Raw genomic sequence first — 17362 nt, forward strand, 5'->3', positions numbered from 1 at the left:
CTCGCTGCCTCCTGCTCGCTCCGGCACGGAGGAAAACAAACCGAGGAAGGACGCAGCGAGGAGGAGGAGGAGGAGGAGGAAGAAGAGGAGGAGGAGGAAGCAGGGCCTCGCTGCTCCCCCCCCCCCCAAACCTTGCAGCCCACCCCCCCCCCCGTGGACCCCTAGGTGCCATGCCAGCATGGCCAAGAGCACCTCGCTGCGCTGCCGGGTGCTGGAGGGGAAGGATCTGCCCGCCAAGGACGTGTGAGTGCCGCCGGGGGGGTCTCAGCCCCCCCACCCCATGGGGGACGTGGAATGGGGTGGGCTCTGCTCTCCCCCCGGTTTTGGGGCTCCCCGCTCGCCCCCCCGTGCTGCCAGGGATCCGTTTCCCTCATGGGGGGGTTTCCCTCAGCCCCCCACCCCTTTTGCTGCCCCCCCCCCAGCAAGGGGGGCTCGGGGTGCTCCCCCAGGGCTGTGGTAGCGCTCTTGGGGTGCGCAGCCCCCCCAGGGACCTTTTGGGGTGACCCCATCTCAGGGCATGCAACCAGGGGGTCCCCACCGGGACCGTCCCGTCTTTGGGGCTGGGGGCACCTCCTTTGGGGTCCGGCTCCTGGCTGAGCATTGCCCCGGGGTGGGGGGCTCGGGAGTGGAGGGTTCGGGAATTGGGGGGGCCCCAGCATTGCCCCACACCCCCAGCACCCAGCCGGGAGGGTGCGGGGCACCCACCGGGGAGGAAGAGGCAGGATCCGTCCCTCGTCCCCTGGTCCTGGGGCACGGGCGCTGCTTTTCCGCCCCGCTGGAAAAGGGTTAAGGCCGGGAGGGAACCTGGGCCAGGGAAAAGCAGGTGTCACCGTGTCACCGTGTCACCGTGTCACCCTGACACCGCCCCAGCCCCGAGCCCAGGTTGCTACAGAAACTCAGGGCTCGGTGCCACCACCGGCACCGACACCTGGGGACATGGGGACAAGCGGCTCGGGGTGGCCCCGGGGGCCCCAAAGCTCAGAGTGCCGACCCCGTGGAGGGTGCCAGCTGTGGGGTCCGGCTGAGGACAGCCCCCCCAGCAGCACCCTGGGGTGCTGACCCCCGTCCCCCGTCCCCTTCCCACCCCCAGCTCCGGCTCCAGCGATCCCTACTGCGTGGTCAAGGTGGACAACGAGGTGGTGGCCAGGTAGGGGAGCGTGCCCCGCTCGGAGAGGGGACACGGGGACTTTGTGGGGGGGGTGGGCGCACCCCCTCCTTCCCCTCCACGTGCCCACGGGGGTCCCGCGCCCCCAGGACGGCCACGGTGTGGAAGAGCCTGAACCCTTTTTGGGGTGAGGAGTACACCCTGCGCCTGCCCCGCGGCTTCCGCAGCCTCGCCATCTATGTGCTGGACGAAGACACCATCGGGTAGGGGGGCAACGGGGTCGTGGGGGGGGTCCAGGGGGTGGCATTGAGGCTCTGCCACCCGAGGGTGGCCGTCCCCATCGGTGTCCCCCTCGCAGGCACGACGATGTGATCGGCAAGGTGTCGCTCAGCCACCAGCAGATCTCGGCTGAGCCGCGGGGTGAGCCGGGGGGTTCGGGGATTTTTTTGGGGGGGCCCAGAGGGGCCGTCCCCGTGCTGCTGGTGCCCACCCCGTCCCCCTCGGCAGGCATCGACGGCTGGTTCAGCCTGGCGCCCGTGGACCCTGATGAAGAGGTGCAGGGCGAGATCCAGCTGGAGGTGCAGGTGCCCGAGCAGGGCCACCCGCGGGTGCTGCGCTGCCACCTCATCGGGGCCAGGTAGCGGCACTCAGGGGTGCTGGGGAGGGGGCTGCGCCCACACCGGGGTCTCATTTTGGGCTGGCGGGGGTTGGCGGAGCCGTGAACGTGGGTAGAGTGGTGAGGATGGTGGTGGCACATCCCGTGGGACAGGCAAGGGGACGCGCCGCGTCTCTCCCCGCTGGCTGCAAGCTGGGGGGAAACTGAGGCACACCCTGAAGGCTGCGGGTGGCGTCGGGGTGGGCTCAGACGGGGCTGCTGGGTTTGGGGTGGCAGTCTGCGTGTTCTCACATGCGTGTGTGTGTGTTCACACGTGTGTGTGTGCGTTCACACACGTGTGCACACGTGTGGCTGTGCGTGCCCGCGCGCCCGCAGGCAGCTGGCAGAGGCAGGAGCAGCATCCCGCTGCCATGGCTACCGAAGCGGCTACCAAGGCAACGGGATGGCCACGGGGACAGCCAGGAGGGACAGCAGCGTCCCCCGCTGGGCCACCTGCCCCCCCCTCACCCAGGGACAGGGTGCCAGCACCCCCCGTGGTGCCATCCTGCCACCTCACTGCACCCCCACCCTCCCGCAGGGACCTGGCCCCCCGGGACCCCTCGGGCACCTCGGACCCCTTCGCCCGGGTGTCGTGCTGCGGGCACACGCAGGAGACGGCCGTGAGTACGGGTGGCAGTGCGGTGACACCGTGGGGGGACGTCCCCAAAGGCTGGGGGGTCCCGTGGGGACCTCGTCCCCTGCCGCCACCGGCCCTGTCCCCGCAGGTGATTAAGAAAACCCGCTTCCCGCGCTGGGACGAGGTGCTGGAGTTCGAGCTGGCGGAGGGCGAGCTGGGGGACGCCGTGCTGAGCGTGGAGGTGTGGGACTGGGACATGGTGGGCAAGAACGACTTCCTGGGACGGGTGAGGGCCTCGGGGGGCGCGGGGGGCACCGGTGCCACAGTGTGCGCCCCCCCTTTGGCTCAGCTTTCCTCCCAAAAACCCAGGTGGAGCTCCCCGTGGGCACCCCGGGTGCCACCAAGGGCTGGTTCCAGCTCCTGCCCTTCGCCAGCAGTGCCGAGGAGCCGGGGTGAGCACGAGAGGCATGAGGGTGCCGGGGGGGGGTGTCAGGATCCGTCCCAGCCTCTCCCTTCGTGGTGTCGTTGCAGGGGGCGCCTGGGGTCCCTGCGGCTGGCGGTGCGGCTGGTGGAGGAGCAGGTGCTGCCCCCACACTGCTACCAGCCCCTCATCCAGCTCCTCGCAGAGCCCATCCGCTGCCCGGGCCAGGTGGGTGCCGCGGGGTGGGGACACGCTTGTGTCCCCCCAAGCCTTGTGGCGGCCCCCTGCCCACCCTGCCCTACCCACAGCCCCCGGCCGGCACGGCCCTGGCCGTCCTGGAGGAGGTGAGCTCGGGGGAGAGCCGGCAGGACGTGGCCACCAAGCTGGTGAAGATCTTCCTGGCGCAGGGGCTGGCCGTGCCCTTCCTGGACCACCTCATCGCCTGCGAGCTGGCCAGGACCAGTAAGTGCTGGGGGCTGGCTGCCCCCTCCCCAAAAACCCCCTTTGGGAGGCAGAGCGGGGCCACCAAGGAGGACACGGGACTGTCCTGCTGCCTCCCAGCGGACCCCAACACCCTGTTCCGCTCCAACTCGCTGGCCTCCAAGTCCGTGGAGATGTTCATGAAGGTGAGCAAGGGAGGGGGACGTCGGGACACGGGCACGGCGCCGGGGACAGCTCAGGGACGAGGAGGGTGGCTCGTGTCCCACCAGGTGGTGGGGCTGCCCTACCTGCACGAGGTCCTGAAGCCCGTGGTGAACCGCGTCTTCGAGGAGAAGAAGTACGTGGAGCTGGACCCCTGCAAGATGGAGCTGAGCCGCGGCAGGCGAGTGCGGGGACACGTCCCCGTCCTGGTGTCCCCCTGCAGGAGGGGGACCACCCCCTGCAGCGGGCGTCCCGGTGGCGAGCCGGCGGTGTCCCCGCAGGAGGATTTCCTTCAAGGGGTCCCTGTCGGAGGCGCAGGTGCGGGAGAGCAGCCTGGGGCTGCTGCAGGGCTACCTGGGGGACACGGTCGATGCCATCGTGGGCTCGGTGGAGAAGTGTCCCCCGCTCATGAGGGCGGCCTTCAAGCAGCTCCGCAGGCGGGTGGAGGAGCAGTTCCCCTCGGAGCAGCACGAGGTGGGGGCCACGGCGGGGCCAAGGGGGGGCCACAAAGTGCCAGAGGGTGGCTGAGCCCCGAGCTCTGTCCCCCTGCCCCGGCAGGAGGTGCGCTACTTCTCCATCAGCGGCTTCCTCTTCCTCCGCTTCTTCGCCCCCGCCGTCCTCACCCCCAAACTCTTCGGCCTGCGGGAGCAGCACGCCGACCCGCGCACCGGCCGCACGCTCCTGCTGCTCGCCAAGGTGCGGGGAGCCTGGGGATGGGGACATCCGGGAGGGACGGGGACACCCAGGAGGGACGGGGACACCCAGGAGGGATGGGGAGCCCAGAAGGGACAGGGACCCCAGAGGCATTGGGGATGCCACTGAGGGAAGAGGGACCCCAGAGAGGCAGGGAGACCCAGGGGAGGGAAAGGTTTCCCATAAGGGGACAGGGACCGCAGGGAGGGACAGGGACCGCAGGGAGGGCAGAGCCATTCCTGTCCCCATGCCACATGCCGTGACCCACCCCACTTGTCACCATGCACCAAGCACGGGGCAGCGCTGCCTGCTTGGGTCCCACCACCCCGTGCCGCCCCCCTTTCCCACTTTCCTCCCCCAATTCCCACTCCCACGGGGGACAGGACATAGTGGAGGGGACAAGCACCAGGTGTTGGGGACGGGACCCAGCAGCGTGAGCCCTTCCCGCGCGGGGCAGGCGCTGCAGAGCATCGGCAACCTGGGGCTGCAGCTGGGCAAGGAGCCCTGGATGGCCCCGCTGCACGCCGTGCTGCTGCCCAGCATCACCCGCGTCAAAGCCTTCCTGGACAGCCTGGTGGAGGTGGACGGCACCCACGGTGAGCATTTGGGGCACACCGGGCACCCCCTGCGTGGTACCGGGGGGTGAGGGTGGCACCAAACCCTACAAAAACCCCCAGGACCCCGGGGGGTGCTTCCCCATTTAAGGGAGGAATTCAGGCTCCGGTTTTGGGGCGTCCTCGGGTTGGGCGAGGCGGTGGCACCCCGAGGTGATGCCCCCACCTCAATGCCACGGCCGCAGCGGGCGAGGAGCCGGTGCTGGCGGCACTTCTGTGCCCCACGGCCACCATCAAGGAGGGCTTCCTGCACGTGCGCGAGGCCGAGGAGCCCTCCTCGCTGCTGCCCCGCTTCGCCTTCAAGAAGAGGTACTTCTGGCTCAGCGCCGAGGCTCTGTCCTACTCCAAGACCCCCGAGGGGCAGGTGGGTGCTGCTCACGACCATCCCCACAACCCCACCGGTGGGTGTCAGGGCCGTGGGCGCAGCGACCCGTCCCGTTTTAGGGTCCCCAGGCGCGTTGCCGCATCCCCGTGGCGCAGATGCGGGCGGTGGAGCGCGTGGACGAGGGCACCTTCCCGCAGCCCCACGTCATGCAGGTCGTGGCGCAGGACGGCGCCGGGCAGCTCCGCACCACCTACATCCAGTGCAAGGTGGGGGCACCCACCCCGCACCCTTGGGACACTGGGGACACCCCCCTCCAAGCCCAGCACCCCCGGGTGCCCCCGCCCAAGACACCAGCAAGCAGCCCAGGGGGAAGCGAGCAGTGCCTGAGGGTGGTGGGAATAGTCCCAGTCCCAAATGCAGCTCTACTGGTTGTACTGGGAACAGTGGGGTGCCAGCCTCGGTTGTATGGGAACACTGGGGTATCCTACACTGGTTGTAATGGGGTCACTGGGGTGCCTGCCCAACCTGTGCTGGGATCAGTAGGGTATCCAGCTGTATCCGTACTGGGGTCACTGGACTATCAGCTCTTATTGTACTGGGGTCACTGGGGTATCCAGCTATATCCCTACTGGGATCACTCCAGTTGTACTGGGGTCACTGGGGTACCCAGTGATATTTGTACTGGGGTCACTGGGATTCCACCTCTAACTATATTAGGGCCATGGGGATACCAGCCCTGTCTATACTGGGATCACTGTGGTACCAACCCTGTCTGTACTGGGTGTACTGGGGAACCATCCCTGTCCATACTGGGACCACTGGGGATCCATCCCCGCCCCCACAGTGCCACCTCCCCCCCATCTCCAACCCGGACCCCTCTGCCACCAAACCGCCACTTGCTGTCCCCGCGGTGCCACCCCTTTGGGGACGCTGCGGGGTGGAACCGTGACCTCTGGCACCTCGGGGGGGGACACCCGCTGGGTGCCACCCCCACCCCGTGTCCCCGCAGGGCGCGCAGGAGCTGTGGCAGTGGCTGTGGGCGCTGCGGCAGGCCAGCAGCACCAACCAGACCATGCTGCCCACTTGCCACCCCGGCGCCTTCCGTGCTGCCCGCTGGTCCTGCTGCCTTCAGCCTGCCCGCACCGGTAAGGCTGGGGACCTATGGGTGCGGTGTGTGGGTGTGGGGGGGGTCCCCAGCAGGACCCCCCCACCCACCCAGATCCTCCTGGGCAGCACCCGGCTGCAGCAGGACCCACGGTGCCGTGGCCCTGGGCGAGTGGAGCGACCCCCTGGACCCCGCGGCGGCGGCGCAGAGCCTCTACGGGCACCTCCGGGCAGCGGGGGCACGGCTGCGGTGAGGCGGGGAGGGGGGGGGCTGTGCGGGGTGCCCAGCACCCATGGGTGCCCCCCCAGCATGGCTCAGGGTCCTTGCCTTGCAGGGAGGCAGCGGAGGGGGGGCCCGAGGGCGGCGCGGCGATGGAGCCCCCCCAGGCGGGGCAGGGAGGTAGGGGCGCACGGGGGGCGCGCGTGGACCCCCACCCCAGCAAGGCGCGCGTAAATACGCACGGGCGCGCGTGCACACCCACGCGTGTGCGCACCCACGGGTGTCTCCTCCGCTAGGGGACAGCAAACACCCGCGGGCACACGCACGCGGGGCCGCGCCTGGCTGGGTGCGCGCTCGCAGCCCGCAGTCGGACGAGCGCACGGGTGGGTGCGTGGGTCGCGAGTGGGGGCCGGGGGTCGCGGGTGGGCGCTGACGCTGCCGGTGCCGCAGGAGGAGCCGCGTGGGGGCGGCTGCAGGAGGTGCTGCGGGACCTGGACATCGCCCACGAGGCTTTCGCTCGCCGCCACGGCGCCGCGAGCCCGCCCACGGACACGGACACGGACACGGACGCGGCCCCGCCGCCCGCCACTTAAAGGGTGGCGGCACCGCGGCGCCGGCTGGGACTACAGCCCCCAGCATGCCCTGCGCCGCCGGGGCCCGGCCGGCCCCGCCCTGCGCCGCAAGGCATGCTGGGAGTTGTAGTCCTCTCCGCCTTCCTCCGTTCCGCTGCCCCCGTGGACGCGGGGACAGCGCAGCGGGGGCGTCCCACGGACACGCAGGAGGCCGCGGGGTGCACGGCTGGGTGTGCAAGGGCTGCAGGGGCCACGCGTGGGCTGTGGTGCATGGGACACGAGTGGCAGTGCTGCTGTGATCTGGGGAGACGGGGGGGCGAGATCTCCACGGGGGTGCGGGCACGCGTGGAAGAGCGCGTGTGCACGTTTGCGTGGCTGTGAGCGCACGGGTGTGCACACACATGCAGCACACGTGTGCACGCACATGGCATGCACGAACACGAGCGTGCACACATGCATCACGCATGCACACATGCGCGCACACACATCACGCACCCACACGCGTGTGCACACACATGCAGATTCCCACCACAGCCCCGTGTCCCCACGGCACATCTCCAAACCTCACCCTCCGCGACACCCCCCGGGTGACAAACACCCCCCCGCGGCGGTGCCACCCAGCACCCCGTCCCCGGCACGGCACGGGCGCGAGGGCGCGCGGTGCGGGGACGCAGCGGGACACGGCGTGGCGTGTATTGAGTAACACCGAGACGTACACATGGCACCGGCTTGGACGCGGCTCCGTGGGGCGGCGGCGGGTGGCACAGGCGGCACGCGGCGGTGGCGGCTCACGCGCGAAGGGGCCACGGGTGGACGCGGCGCAAAGCACCAGCCCGCCGCGCTGGTGGCCAGCCGGGATGGGGACGGGGACGCGCGGCGGGTGGCACCGGAGGGGGGTGAGCCCACCCGGCAGGGCTGCGGCGTCGGCGGCGAAGCGGCGCGGGCGGCGGGGACGGCGGCGTGGGGCCGAGGGGGTGGCGGGGAGCCCCTCGCCCCGGCCTCAGTCCTTCAGGGTGGCCTCGGAGACGCCCTGGGCCAGCAGCTCGGCCAGGACGTTGTCCAGGTAGTTGGGGTCGGGGTAGCCGTGACCCGTCAGGTTGGAGCCGAACTCGGTCTTGTGGTGGATCTCGTTCCACACCACCGTGTCCGACTCGCCCGTGGTGTTGGAGGTGCCGATGGTGAAGATGAGCCGCCGGTCCCAGGCCACGATCAGCAGCTTCAGCACCTGCGGCACGGCCACCGCTGCGTCCCTCTCCTCCGGCACGGGCACCCCAAGGACGTGCGGAGCCGACCCCTGGGACCATACCCACGCAGGCACATCCCCACCCCGGCACCCACGCCACCCCCAGGGATTTGGGGACGCTCACCTTCCTGCCCTTCTCGTTGTCGGGCAGGTAGCAGTGCCGCGGGAAGCCGCGCGCCGTGAACTTCTTGCCGGGGTTGGGGTGCTCCGGACCCTGGTGGGACGGCAGAGGGGTGAGCAGGAGGCACGGGGACACCGGGATGGGGGTCCCAGGGGACGTGGGCAGCTCACCTGGATGCCGGTGGGGATGTCGTAGACGATCCGGATGGTTTTGGAGTCGGTGTAACCCGGGAGGGAATGGGGGATGAGGTGAAACTCCATCTTCCCGGGGGGCTGCGTGCCCGTCTTCTCCCCGTAGATGGCCTTGCAGGTGGGGCACTGCAAGCTGCCGTCCTGCGGGGGCGCACGGGGTGGGCATGGGGACCCATGGGTGCCCAGCACTGCGCCACCCACCCAGAGCGGGTGACACGGCCCCCACGGTGTCCCCAGGCGGGTCTCACCTTGTTGCCGTTGTTGTACATGGCCACGAGGCACAGCAGGTGGTACATGTGCCCGCACTTGCCCAGCTTGCCCACCAGCTCGGGCTTGATGCCGCGGTGGCTCAGGACGCCCTCGTAGCCCGAGGAGGTGATGAGACGCTCCATGCAGATGGTGCAGTCCTGGGATGGGGTGGGGGGGCACGGTTGTCACCCTCCCTACCCATCCCTTGCCCTCCCGACGTGCCAACCCGACCCTGCTCACCTCATCCGGGGGGGTCTTCACCTTCTGGATGTAGCGCCGCACCACGTCCTCCGGGTTCTTGCCTGCCATGGGTGGGGAGATGCCGGTCAGAGCCTGCCCACCTTGCCCCCTTTTCCCCGTTTAGGGGATCGCCGGCAGCTCCTTACTCTTTTTGAGGTGCTTCTTCTTGGTTTTCCTGCAGATGCCGCTGACCCCGGGCACGGGCTTGATGTCGCTCTTGCTGACGGGCGGCGGGTGCAGGATGGGTTTGGGCGCGCGGGTCAGGCAGACGGGCAGCCCGGCGGCGCACATCAGGATGCCCGTCATCCCTGCGAGGGGACAGGCAGCGCTGTCTGCACGGCCATGGCCCCCCCATCCCTGGCCCACCCCCCTGGAGCACCCTTGGGTGCTCGTGGCGGCATCCCCAACCCCCTGTTACCTGCCAGGGCGGGATGGACGGGGCCGGTGCCATTCAGGTTCTTGACCGGGAGGGCTGGCACCCTGCACAGAGAGGGGAGAGAAGGGGCTCAGCGGGGCTGGCGCTGTCCCCCCGGCACGTGGCACGTCCCCAGGGTGGGGTATGGGGCAGGGTGTCCCCTCGCCAGCCTCGCTGGCACCCTGGGGACACTGCTGTGGCACAAGGGGATGTGACCTGCTGCGGTGTGACCACCTCTGGGGACCCAACGGTGTGCGTCCTCCCTGCTGCCCCAGAGGGTGCCAGCCCCAAGGAGAGGACACCGGGCACTGCCCCCACTCCGGGCACCCTGCTGGCACCCAGCGGGGGCTGCGGGTGGGTGCTCCTCGTCCCCAACAGCTCCCACAGTGGCAGTGGTGGCCTCGGGGACTGCTGGAGAAGCCACAGGAACCCGTGAGCCCCATGGAGAGATGTCCCCTGGCCCTGCCCTCTCGGTGACACCATTGGGGTGACACGCACCTAAGGGAGAAAGGGGGGTGGCACACATGGCCATGGGGGTGCCGCTGTGCCCGCGTGCGCCCATGCGTGCATCCTCTGTGCGCATCCCCGTGCGCTCGGTGCGCCCTGGGGGCTCATGGCGGAGGTGGAGGCGGCTGTGCCCACGGGTGGGTGGGCGCTGTCCTGCCCCAGGGTGGCTGCTGGTGGCTGGGGGGGGCGTGGGGAGAGCCCCCCACACCGCAGCGGTGCTGTCAGTGCCCTCCCGGCCACCTCTCCCGCTCCCAAACGTGACCAGCTGGGTGTGATCCCCCCCTTGACCCCCATGTCCCCACATCCAACCCCGTGGCCACAACGCAGGCACAAGACCCCAGCCCCGGGCAGGATCTGTCCCCTCTCTGCCCCCCCCAGACACCCTGGGCCATCCTATAACCATGCCTGCCCCCACCTGCGGTGTCCCCGTCGTCCCCAAACCCACCCTCGGCCACACCGCGGCACAGCCAAGGCTACAGGGGCCAGCGGTGGCCTCGGCGCTCCTCGTCCCCTCCTACCTGTCCATGGGGCCGCGCAGGACGGGGGCTGCGTGCTGGCACGGGGACAGGGACGGGGACAGCTTGGCCCAGCACACGGAAGCGAAAGCAGCGCGTCAGCAGAGGAAGGAAACACGGCGGGGGCTCGGCGACCCTGCGTGTCCCCCCTGTCCCCAACCTCGCCGCCACGTCCCCTGCCCCAGCCGGCTGTGGGCTGCGGTCACGGGCAGCGGGGGACACACAGAGGGATGTCCCCACGCTGGGCAATGCCCCCCAGCTGCCCCACGGAGCCCCACAGTGCTTGTTCTGTACCCCAGTCCCAGGGGACAGGCACATCCGCGGGGCGGGGGCCAGCAGGTGTTCCCACGGCACGCGCCCCAGAGCGGAGGTGGCACCCGGCGCGCTGTCACCGTCACTGCACAGAGCTATCCCGCTTCACCTCCCAGCCCGTGGTGGCAGGAGGCGGGGAGGGATGGGACAGGATTTCCTTCCCCTTGTCCCCCCACCAGGGCTCAGTGCCAGCCCTGGGTGCTCGCTCCCCTCCTGGCAGCTCCCACCGAATAGCTGGGGTCTGGATCCGGGCTGGTTCCCGGCTCCCAGAATCCATCCACTGTCCCCTGCTGTCCCTTGGCTGGTGACAGCCCCGTGCCCAGAGCCCCGCAGGGACCCCTGGCCAACCCACAGAGGGATACGGCCACGGGGACTTGGCCATCGTGCTGCTGGCCTCGGTGACATTCCCTTGGCACAGGGGACACCAGGCTGCGGTGCCATAACCACGAGTCCCCCACAGCCCTGCTTGGTGGCACCGGGACACTCCGGGGTGACAGACACCACACTGGACAGTGGGGACGCAACCACCCTGGGAGCTGGCACCACATCTCCTCCAGCCAAAGTGGCACGGCACAGTGTGGCACAGAGTGGCACAGCATGGCATGGAGTGGCATGGAGGGGCACGGCACGGCACAGCACAGCACAAATCTCCACAGCCCTGGGCATGGGCACCGTGGAACAAGGATGTGCCACCACGTCCCCATGCCTGGCGGTGACACGGTGACCGAGCGGTGACAACTGGCGCTGTTCCACGAGGCAACAACACATCCCACGCCACCTCCCCTCCCCTCTGCCGTGCCGCCACCCTGTGCCACCCCGCCCAGCATCCACAGCCACACCATACACGTCCCCTTCCCGGGGCCACCCTCCCCATCCCCGGCTTACCCCGGGGGCACCGCGGCGCGGGCGCTGACGCCGGCCCCCCGCTGCGTGCCGGGCCGGTTGAGATTATTGAGGCCGGGCAGCTGCGCACCGCTGGGCGCGCTCTGGCTGCGCCCAAAAGCCCCGGCGGGCGCCCTCGGCGTCTCCCCCTTGGCCACGCCGCCCGCCGCCGTCCCCGTCCCCGCCGGCCACAGCGTGCCACCGGCGAAGGTGCTGCTCTGCCGCACGGGCAGCGTCCCCGCGCCGCCGGGGTAGAGCTTGCGGCGCTGCGAGGCCAGGATGGCGTTGGAGGCGGCGCGGGTGCTGTTGACCAGCAGGCACTGCTGGCACGAGCAGGGCTGCCCCGTGCTGGCGCCCACCGGCCACGACTGGGATTTGGGGATGGAGCCCATGGTGAGCGGGTAGGCCAGGTCCATGCGGCGCCGCAGGCGGCGCTTGCGCTGCGTCTGCCGGTTCATCTGCGACATGCTGCTGAAGTAGATGAGGTAGCAGAAGCCCAGGGAGGAGAGGTCCAGCCACGGGTGCTGCTTCTCGTAGGCGTTCTGGATGGTGATGCAGATGTCCATGTCGTAGGGCGTCCACGAGCTGTTGTCGTTCTCCCACTCCCACACGATGCCCTTCCCCGGCGCCGAGGACGGGTCGTAGAAGTTCCTGCGCACGGGGCGCATGGTGCCTGCAGGGACACGGGGCTCAGCGCCCGCCTGGGCTGCTCCCAGCCCACCAGCCACCCCCCCCGGGGGAAAGGGATTTTGGGCACGAAGCCCCGCAGGGTGCAGGACAACCACCCGCAGCCACCGGGCGCGATCGATAGCGGTGTCTGCAGCGCGCTGCTGCCTGCACAGCCCTCCCCGGGGACTCGTGGAGCGGTCACGGCGGTGTTTGCGCTCCCACACCACGTCCTGGCTGAGGGAAAGGTGATGCTGCTCGACCCCGAGCGCCTTTTTCCATCCCTTCAGCCCACACATCCCTGGCTGGGGACACATTTCCCGGTCAGGAGGGGTTTCCTGACAGCTGGGAACCAGGGCTTGCTGTCACGGCGTTGTCCTCGGCTCGGCCCCCGTGCAAAGCCAAGTTCTGCTCCCTCCCTATTTATTTGCAGCCAAAATGGTTTCAGCAGCAGCCTCAGAGCTCACACAGACCTACAGGGTGCACGTCGCAGCCCCCAGCCCCGTGCCCCTGCACCTTGGCCGTGCCGTGCCCTGCTCAGACAGCACGCTGCGCCTCCATCCCTGGCTGGCAGCGTTTGCCCAGCCCTATTAACGACTCTAATAAGGGTCATTAATCACCAGCCGGGCAGGCAGCAGCGCCTGGCCCCAGCTGCCGCCTGGTGCTGAGGCAGCGCTGCCCGTGGCCCCGTGGGGGGGTCCGTGCTGCCGCAGCCCCCCGAGAGCAGCCCGTACCCGCTCGGGTCCTCACCCCAAACCCTCTGCCTGCTCACACCGCACCCCACTCACAGCCGTGCCCTACATCCTGCTGCCCATTCATGTCCACGTCCCAAACCCCACTGCTGGCTCACGTCCACGTCCTGCTCACATCCGTGTCCCACATCCCACTGGTGTTTGCCCCCACCTCCCACATCCCACGGCCTCCCCGTATCCACGTCCTGCGGGTGCACGCCCCTGCTGCTCGGAACGGGGTCACCTCATTCCACACCCATGGCTTTGTCCCCGTGCCAAACTCCCCCCCGGTCCCCAGCCTCCCAGCCCACGCTGGAGTGGCACCAGCAGGACCTCCAGCATGGCCCCTCATGTCCCCAAGCACCACGGACTTGTCACCTCGGCAGGGGACAGCCTGCAGCACCTGCTCTGGTGGCACGCTGCACCCCAAACCCACCCCGGCACAGGCACGTGTCCCCGGGAGCACCCAGCACCAGGAAATGGGACATTTGGGGACCTTGCAGGCGAGCAGGGCGCACACCCACAAGGGTCCCAAACCACCCCCAGACCCCATCACTCGTCCCCAATGAGTCCCCCGGGGCACAGCCAGTATGTGCCGGTTTAGTGGGTCACGGTTAATGGGGTTTGGGCCGGGAGGCGGCGCGGGACGGGGCGTGATTTCCCCAAGGACGCCTGTCCTGGTTGTGTGGCCCAGCCGGGGGGGTGGCACGTGGCCACAGCTCCCCCCCAGCCCCCGAAGTGGGGCCTTTTCCAGGGGGGAAGGGAATGGGGAGTGAGGAGTGGGCCCAGGGGGAACAGGGGAGGATAGGAGGAATGGGACGGACAGATGGATGGGGAGGGGAAGGACAGATGGACAGGTGGGGCGGTGGGTGGGTGGGTGGGTGGGTGGATGGATGGATGGATGGATGGATGGATGGATGGATGGATGGATGGATGGATGGATGGATGGAGATGGAGATGGAGATGGAGATGATGGAGATGGATGGGTGGATGGATGGAGAACTGGATGGACGGACGGACGGACGGATGGCTGGACAGATGGTCAGTCAGGTGGACGGATGGAATGACAGACACACACCAGGACGGCTGGCTGGACAGACACACGAATGGAATGCTGGACAAATACGCCGTGCTACGCTGGGACGGGTGGGCACATGCATGGAACAACAGAAGGAAGGAGCGAATGAAGCAGCAAAGCGAGGACACGGACAGACGGACACACCCTGGGACAGACGGACCCATCCCCTGCCATCCGGCCCCGGCAGACCCCCGGCCGCCCATCCCAGCACTTCCCCTTACCCGTGTCCTGCCGGAACTGGTGCATGGACTGCAGGTCGATGACGTAGGGCGCCAGCTGGACGTCGACCTGGCCCAGCACCACGCTGCCGCGGGCGTCCTCCTTCAGCACGTTCTCGATGTGGTGGCAGACGGCGGCCGAGTAGGGCCGCCAGCGCCCGTGCTCGTTCAGCCACTCCCAGACCACCACGCGGGCCAGGTTTTGGGGGGGGAACCCCAAAGTGCCGGAGGCCAGCAGGGCCCCCGCTCCCTGCCGCGCCATGGCCGGGGCCGGCAGCTCAGCGCCGCGCCATGCTCCGCACGGGGACGCGCGTCTCGGCGGCGGGGGATGAGATGTCCTCGTCCCTGCTCGCTGCTCCCACCGGCTCCGGAGCTCAGCGGGAGAGGGAGGTGACACCCAGACCCCCGGGGCACCCGGTCCTGCTCCACCGGGGCCGCCGCCGCGCTGCGCCAGGGCGATCCATCAGCCGGCACCGGGCATCGGGCACCGTGGGCACGGCTCCGGCTCCGTGTCCCCCAGGCTCGGTGGGGACACTGGGGACAAGTGACACGGAGCACCCTCTCTTCCTCTTCCTCCTCCGGGCCCAGACAATGTCACCAGTCGCTCCACGGCTCCGAGGACGCCATGGGGGTGTCACCTGCAAAACAGGACCGTGGCACCGGTCAGCCGTGCCCCTGCCCTCGCCGGTGACAGCTTGGGGACTGTCCCCATCACCCCGCGGAGGCCCTGGCTGTGCCCGCAGCCGGGTGGCACGGGCTGTCTGCCAGCCCCCCGGCCGTGACAGCAGAGCAGGGGGACAGGGGACAGGGGGGGGACAGGCGGTGCGAGGACAATTGTTCCCAAGGCTCAGGGGGGCTCGGGGGGGGACAACCAAAAAGCCAGCGAGTTCCACGTCCCCACACAGGCAGCTGCGTGCCGGGGAGCCCGCGGCCCTCCAGCTCCAGCCAGCACTGATTTATGATCTGCACTGCAGGCATCGGGCTGGGGTTAGCCCGGACCGCATGTCCCGGCCCCCTCAGCCCCCCCAGCCGGCCCCAAACCCACCGCCACAGCCCCACAGCCCCCGTGCGAGGGATGGAACGGGATGGGGGGGGGCTGTTGCACGGACACACGCCGAGCCACAGACAGACAGACAGAGCGACACAGAGCCGCGCGCTGGCACCCGCTCCCGGTGACACAAACAGGCAGCGGGGACCCGCGCAGACAGACAGACAGACAGGCAGGCAGGCAGACAGGCAGACGCACGCCGGGGCCCACGGCAGCACGACAACAAACACCCACGGGGACACGCACACACGCACACACACACACACACACACGCGTGTGCACCCGCGCTCTCGCCCGGCACCCACCGGCACCCCGAGCACCGCAAGAACCGGAGGGGCCCAACAACGCCAACGACCCCCCCGGGCTCCGTGGGCCACGGGGGGCAAGGGGGAGAGGCCAGGCCTGGCCCCACGGTGCCCACGGTGCCCGGCAGCCCCCGTGCACGATAATCCCGGCGCACAATAATCCCAGTGCACGGCAACCCCCGTGCGCCCGGCACCCCCCGGCGCACCATAATCCCAGCGCACCGACCCCCCCCCGCCCGGTGCACAACGATCCCGGTGCGTGGTACCCCCGCTGCACAACCCCCCCGGTGCACGGCACCCCCCGGCGCACCATAATCCCGGCGCGCAGCCCCCCCGCTGCACGATAATCCCGGCGCGCAGCCCCCTCCCCCGGTGCGCTCTCCCCGCCGTGCGCTCTCCCCGCGGTGCGCGCTACCCCCGGTAACCCCCCGGCCGCCCCCGCCGCCGCTCCCCCCGGAGCCGCCCCCCCGGCCCCGCCATGGCCGCCGCCGTCGCCGCCCGGCCTCGCCCGCGCCCCCCCCGCCGCTACCTCCGGCAGCCGCAGCCGCTGCGGGACCCGCAAACCGCACCGGGAGCGAGCGGGGCCGGGCGGCGGCGGCAGCGCTCCGCCAGCGCCGGGCGGCCACGGGCACCGGCGGCGCGCACGGCCGCGCGGGCACCCGCGGCGGGGACACGCGCCGGGGAAGCGGGCACCCGCACCGGGGGCTGGGCGCTCTCGGCGGGGACCCCCCACCCGTGACGGTGGCGCACGCGTGGGTTAAAAGGGGGGGGTCCCCATCCCGGCAGGGGGTGATGGAGAGGGGGGAAACTGAGGCACGGTGGGGGGGGTGTAGGGCTCCGGGGGGGTTTGGGGGTAGGTTGGGGACAGCGCCGGTGGGTGTCCCCCCCCTCAGCTCTGTGTCCATCGCCCCACGGGGTCGTCGCCCCACGGCCGTGGGTTGGGCAGGGCCGGGCGCGGTGGCCTCGCAGTGCCACCTGGTGGCCTCGCGTGGGGGGGGACACGGGGCTCCACGCGGGACCGGGGGGCGCGGGAGGTTGGGGACAGCCGCGGGGCACGGTGGCACTGCAGCTCTGCTGGCTCCGCTCAGAGCCTGGGCTGTGGCATGGGGACATGGGGACATGGGGACATGGCATGGGGACATGGAGCCGGGCCAGGGAGTGGGGCTGCCCTGCTGTGGGGACAAGCTGGGGGTCCCCAGAGCCCGCAGTCCCCCAGCACCCGATCCCCATCCCTTCAGGGGATGATGGGGACATCCCAGACCCAGGGCCACGTGCCACCGCACGGTGTGTCACCTCCTGACCCTCCCGGGGATGTGCAGGACATCTGCCCCAGGTGTGTTTAGTCTGTGGATGAGTGAGGTGACCTTCCTCTGCTCTGCACACCGCTGGGGTAAACAGCACGGCCCCGTCCTGACAGCGGGGACACGGGGTCACAGGGACATGGGGTCACAGGGACACAGGGACACATGGACATGCCACATGGCCGGGGGGATGTGGGGACCCCTTGCTCCAAGCACAAATGTGGAGTTGGGCTCCCCTCTGCCTTCACGGGGACGTGGCCCCAAACAAACCTCAGGGCCTTGCACACATGTGTGAGTGCATGCACACACATGCAGACACACACGCATGCACACAATTGCATGCACACACACACACTTGCATGCACAAGCATGCACACACACTTGCATCCACACACACGGATGTGCACACCCA

At 69.9% G+C, this 17362-nt stretch overlaps 2 protein-coding genes across 3 annotated transcripts; one reads left to right on the forward strand and one right to left on the reverse strand.

Annotated features, from left to right (window-relative positions):
- Nucleotides 1-7066, forward strand: RASAL1 (RAS protein activator like 1). Of its 2 annotated transcripts, XM_084539111.1 has the most exons (20): nt 1-243; nt 1091-1147; nt 1255-1368; nt 1464-1525; nt 1613-1742; nt 2299-2623; nt 2707-2789; nt 2869-2986; nt 3067-3220; nt 3320-3384; nt 3469-3581; nt 3682-3874; nt 3959-4096; nt 4551-4689; nt 4893-5071; nt 5152-5298; nt 6042-6177; nt 6266-6386; nt 6472-6536; nt 6807-7066. In XM_084539111.1, exons 1-20 carry the CDS (start codon nt 179-181, stop codon nt 6947-6949), a joined length of 2547 nt encoding a protein of 848 aa, XP_084395237.1. In that variant the 5' UTR covers nt 1-178; the 3' UTR covers nt 6950-7066. The 2 variants fall into 2 exon arrangements, with proteins under 2 accessions (XP_084395237.1, XP_084395236.1); XM_084539110.1 differs by lacking the exon at nt 6807-7066 and having other exon boundaries at nt 3067-3384; nt 4893-5298; nt 6266-6667.
- Nucleotides 7067-7605: 539 nt separating this feature from the next.
- Nucleotides 7606-16288, reverse strand: DTX1 (deltex E3 ubiquitin ligase 1). Its single transcript, XM_084539115.1, has 10 exons — nt 16179-16288; nt 14300-14934; nt 11607-12276; nt 9391-9452; nt 9119-9280; nt 8973-9034; nt 8732-8890; nt 8463-8624; nt 8296-8385; nt 7606-8153 (listed from the first exon to the last, which is right to left on the reverse strand). Exons 2-10 carry the CDS (start codon nt 14556-14558, stop codon nt 7929-7931), a joined length of 1851 nt encoding a protein of 616 aa, XP_084395241.1. The 5' UTR covers nt 14559-14934; nt 16179-16288; the 3' UTR covers nt 7606-7928.
- Between the last annotated feature and the right edge of the window lie 1074 nt (nt 16289-17362).

Source organism: Aythya ferina (assembly GCF_964211825.1).
Source record: "Aythya ferina genome assembly, chromosome: 17".
In the NCBI taxonomy this organism is placed as follows: Eukaryota; Metazoa; Chordata; class Aves; order Anseriformes; family Anatidae; genus Aythya; species Aythya ferina.

What these genes read in the sequence shown, in the direction of transcription:
- RASAL1 (XM_084539110.1), top strand. Translation starts at nt 179, where the DNA reads ATGGCCAAGAGCACCTCGCTGCGCTGCCGGGTGCTGGAGGGGAAGGAT. An exon ending in AGAACGACTTCCTGGGACGG is followed by an intron (nt 2,624 to 2,706) that starts GTGAGGGCCTCG and finishes CCAAAAACCCAG; the next exon opens with GTGGAGCTCCCCGTGGGCAC. An exon ending in CCGTGGAGATGTTCATGAAG is followed by an intron (nt 3,385 to 3,468) that starts GTGAGCAAGGGA and finishes GTGTCCCACCAG; the next exon opens with GTGGTGGGGCTGCCCTACCT.
- DTX1 (XM_084539115.1), bottom strand. Translation starts at nt 14,558, where the DNA reads ATGGCGCGGCAGGGAGCGGGGGCCCTGCTGGCCTCCGGCACTTTGGGG. An exon ending in CGCGCCGCGGTGCCCCCGGG is followed by an intron (nt 9,453 to 11,606) that starts GTAAGCCGGGGA and finishes CTCTCTGTGCAG; the next exon opens with GGTGCCAGCCCTCCCGGTCA. An exon ending in GAAGAAGCACCTCAAAAAGA is followed by an intron (nt 9,035 to 9,118) that starts GTAAGGAGCTGC and finishes CACCCATGGCAG; the next exon opens with GCAAGAACCCGGAGGACGTG.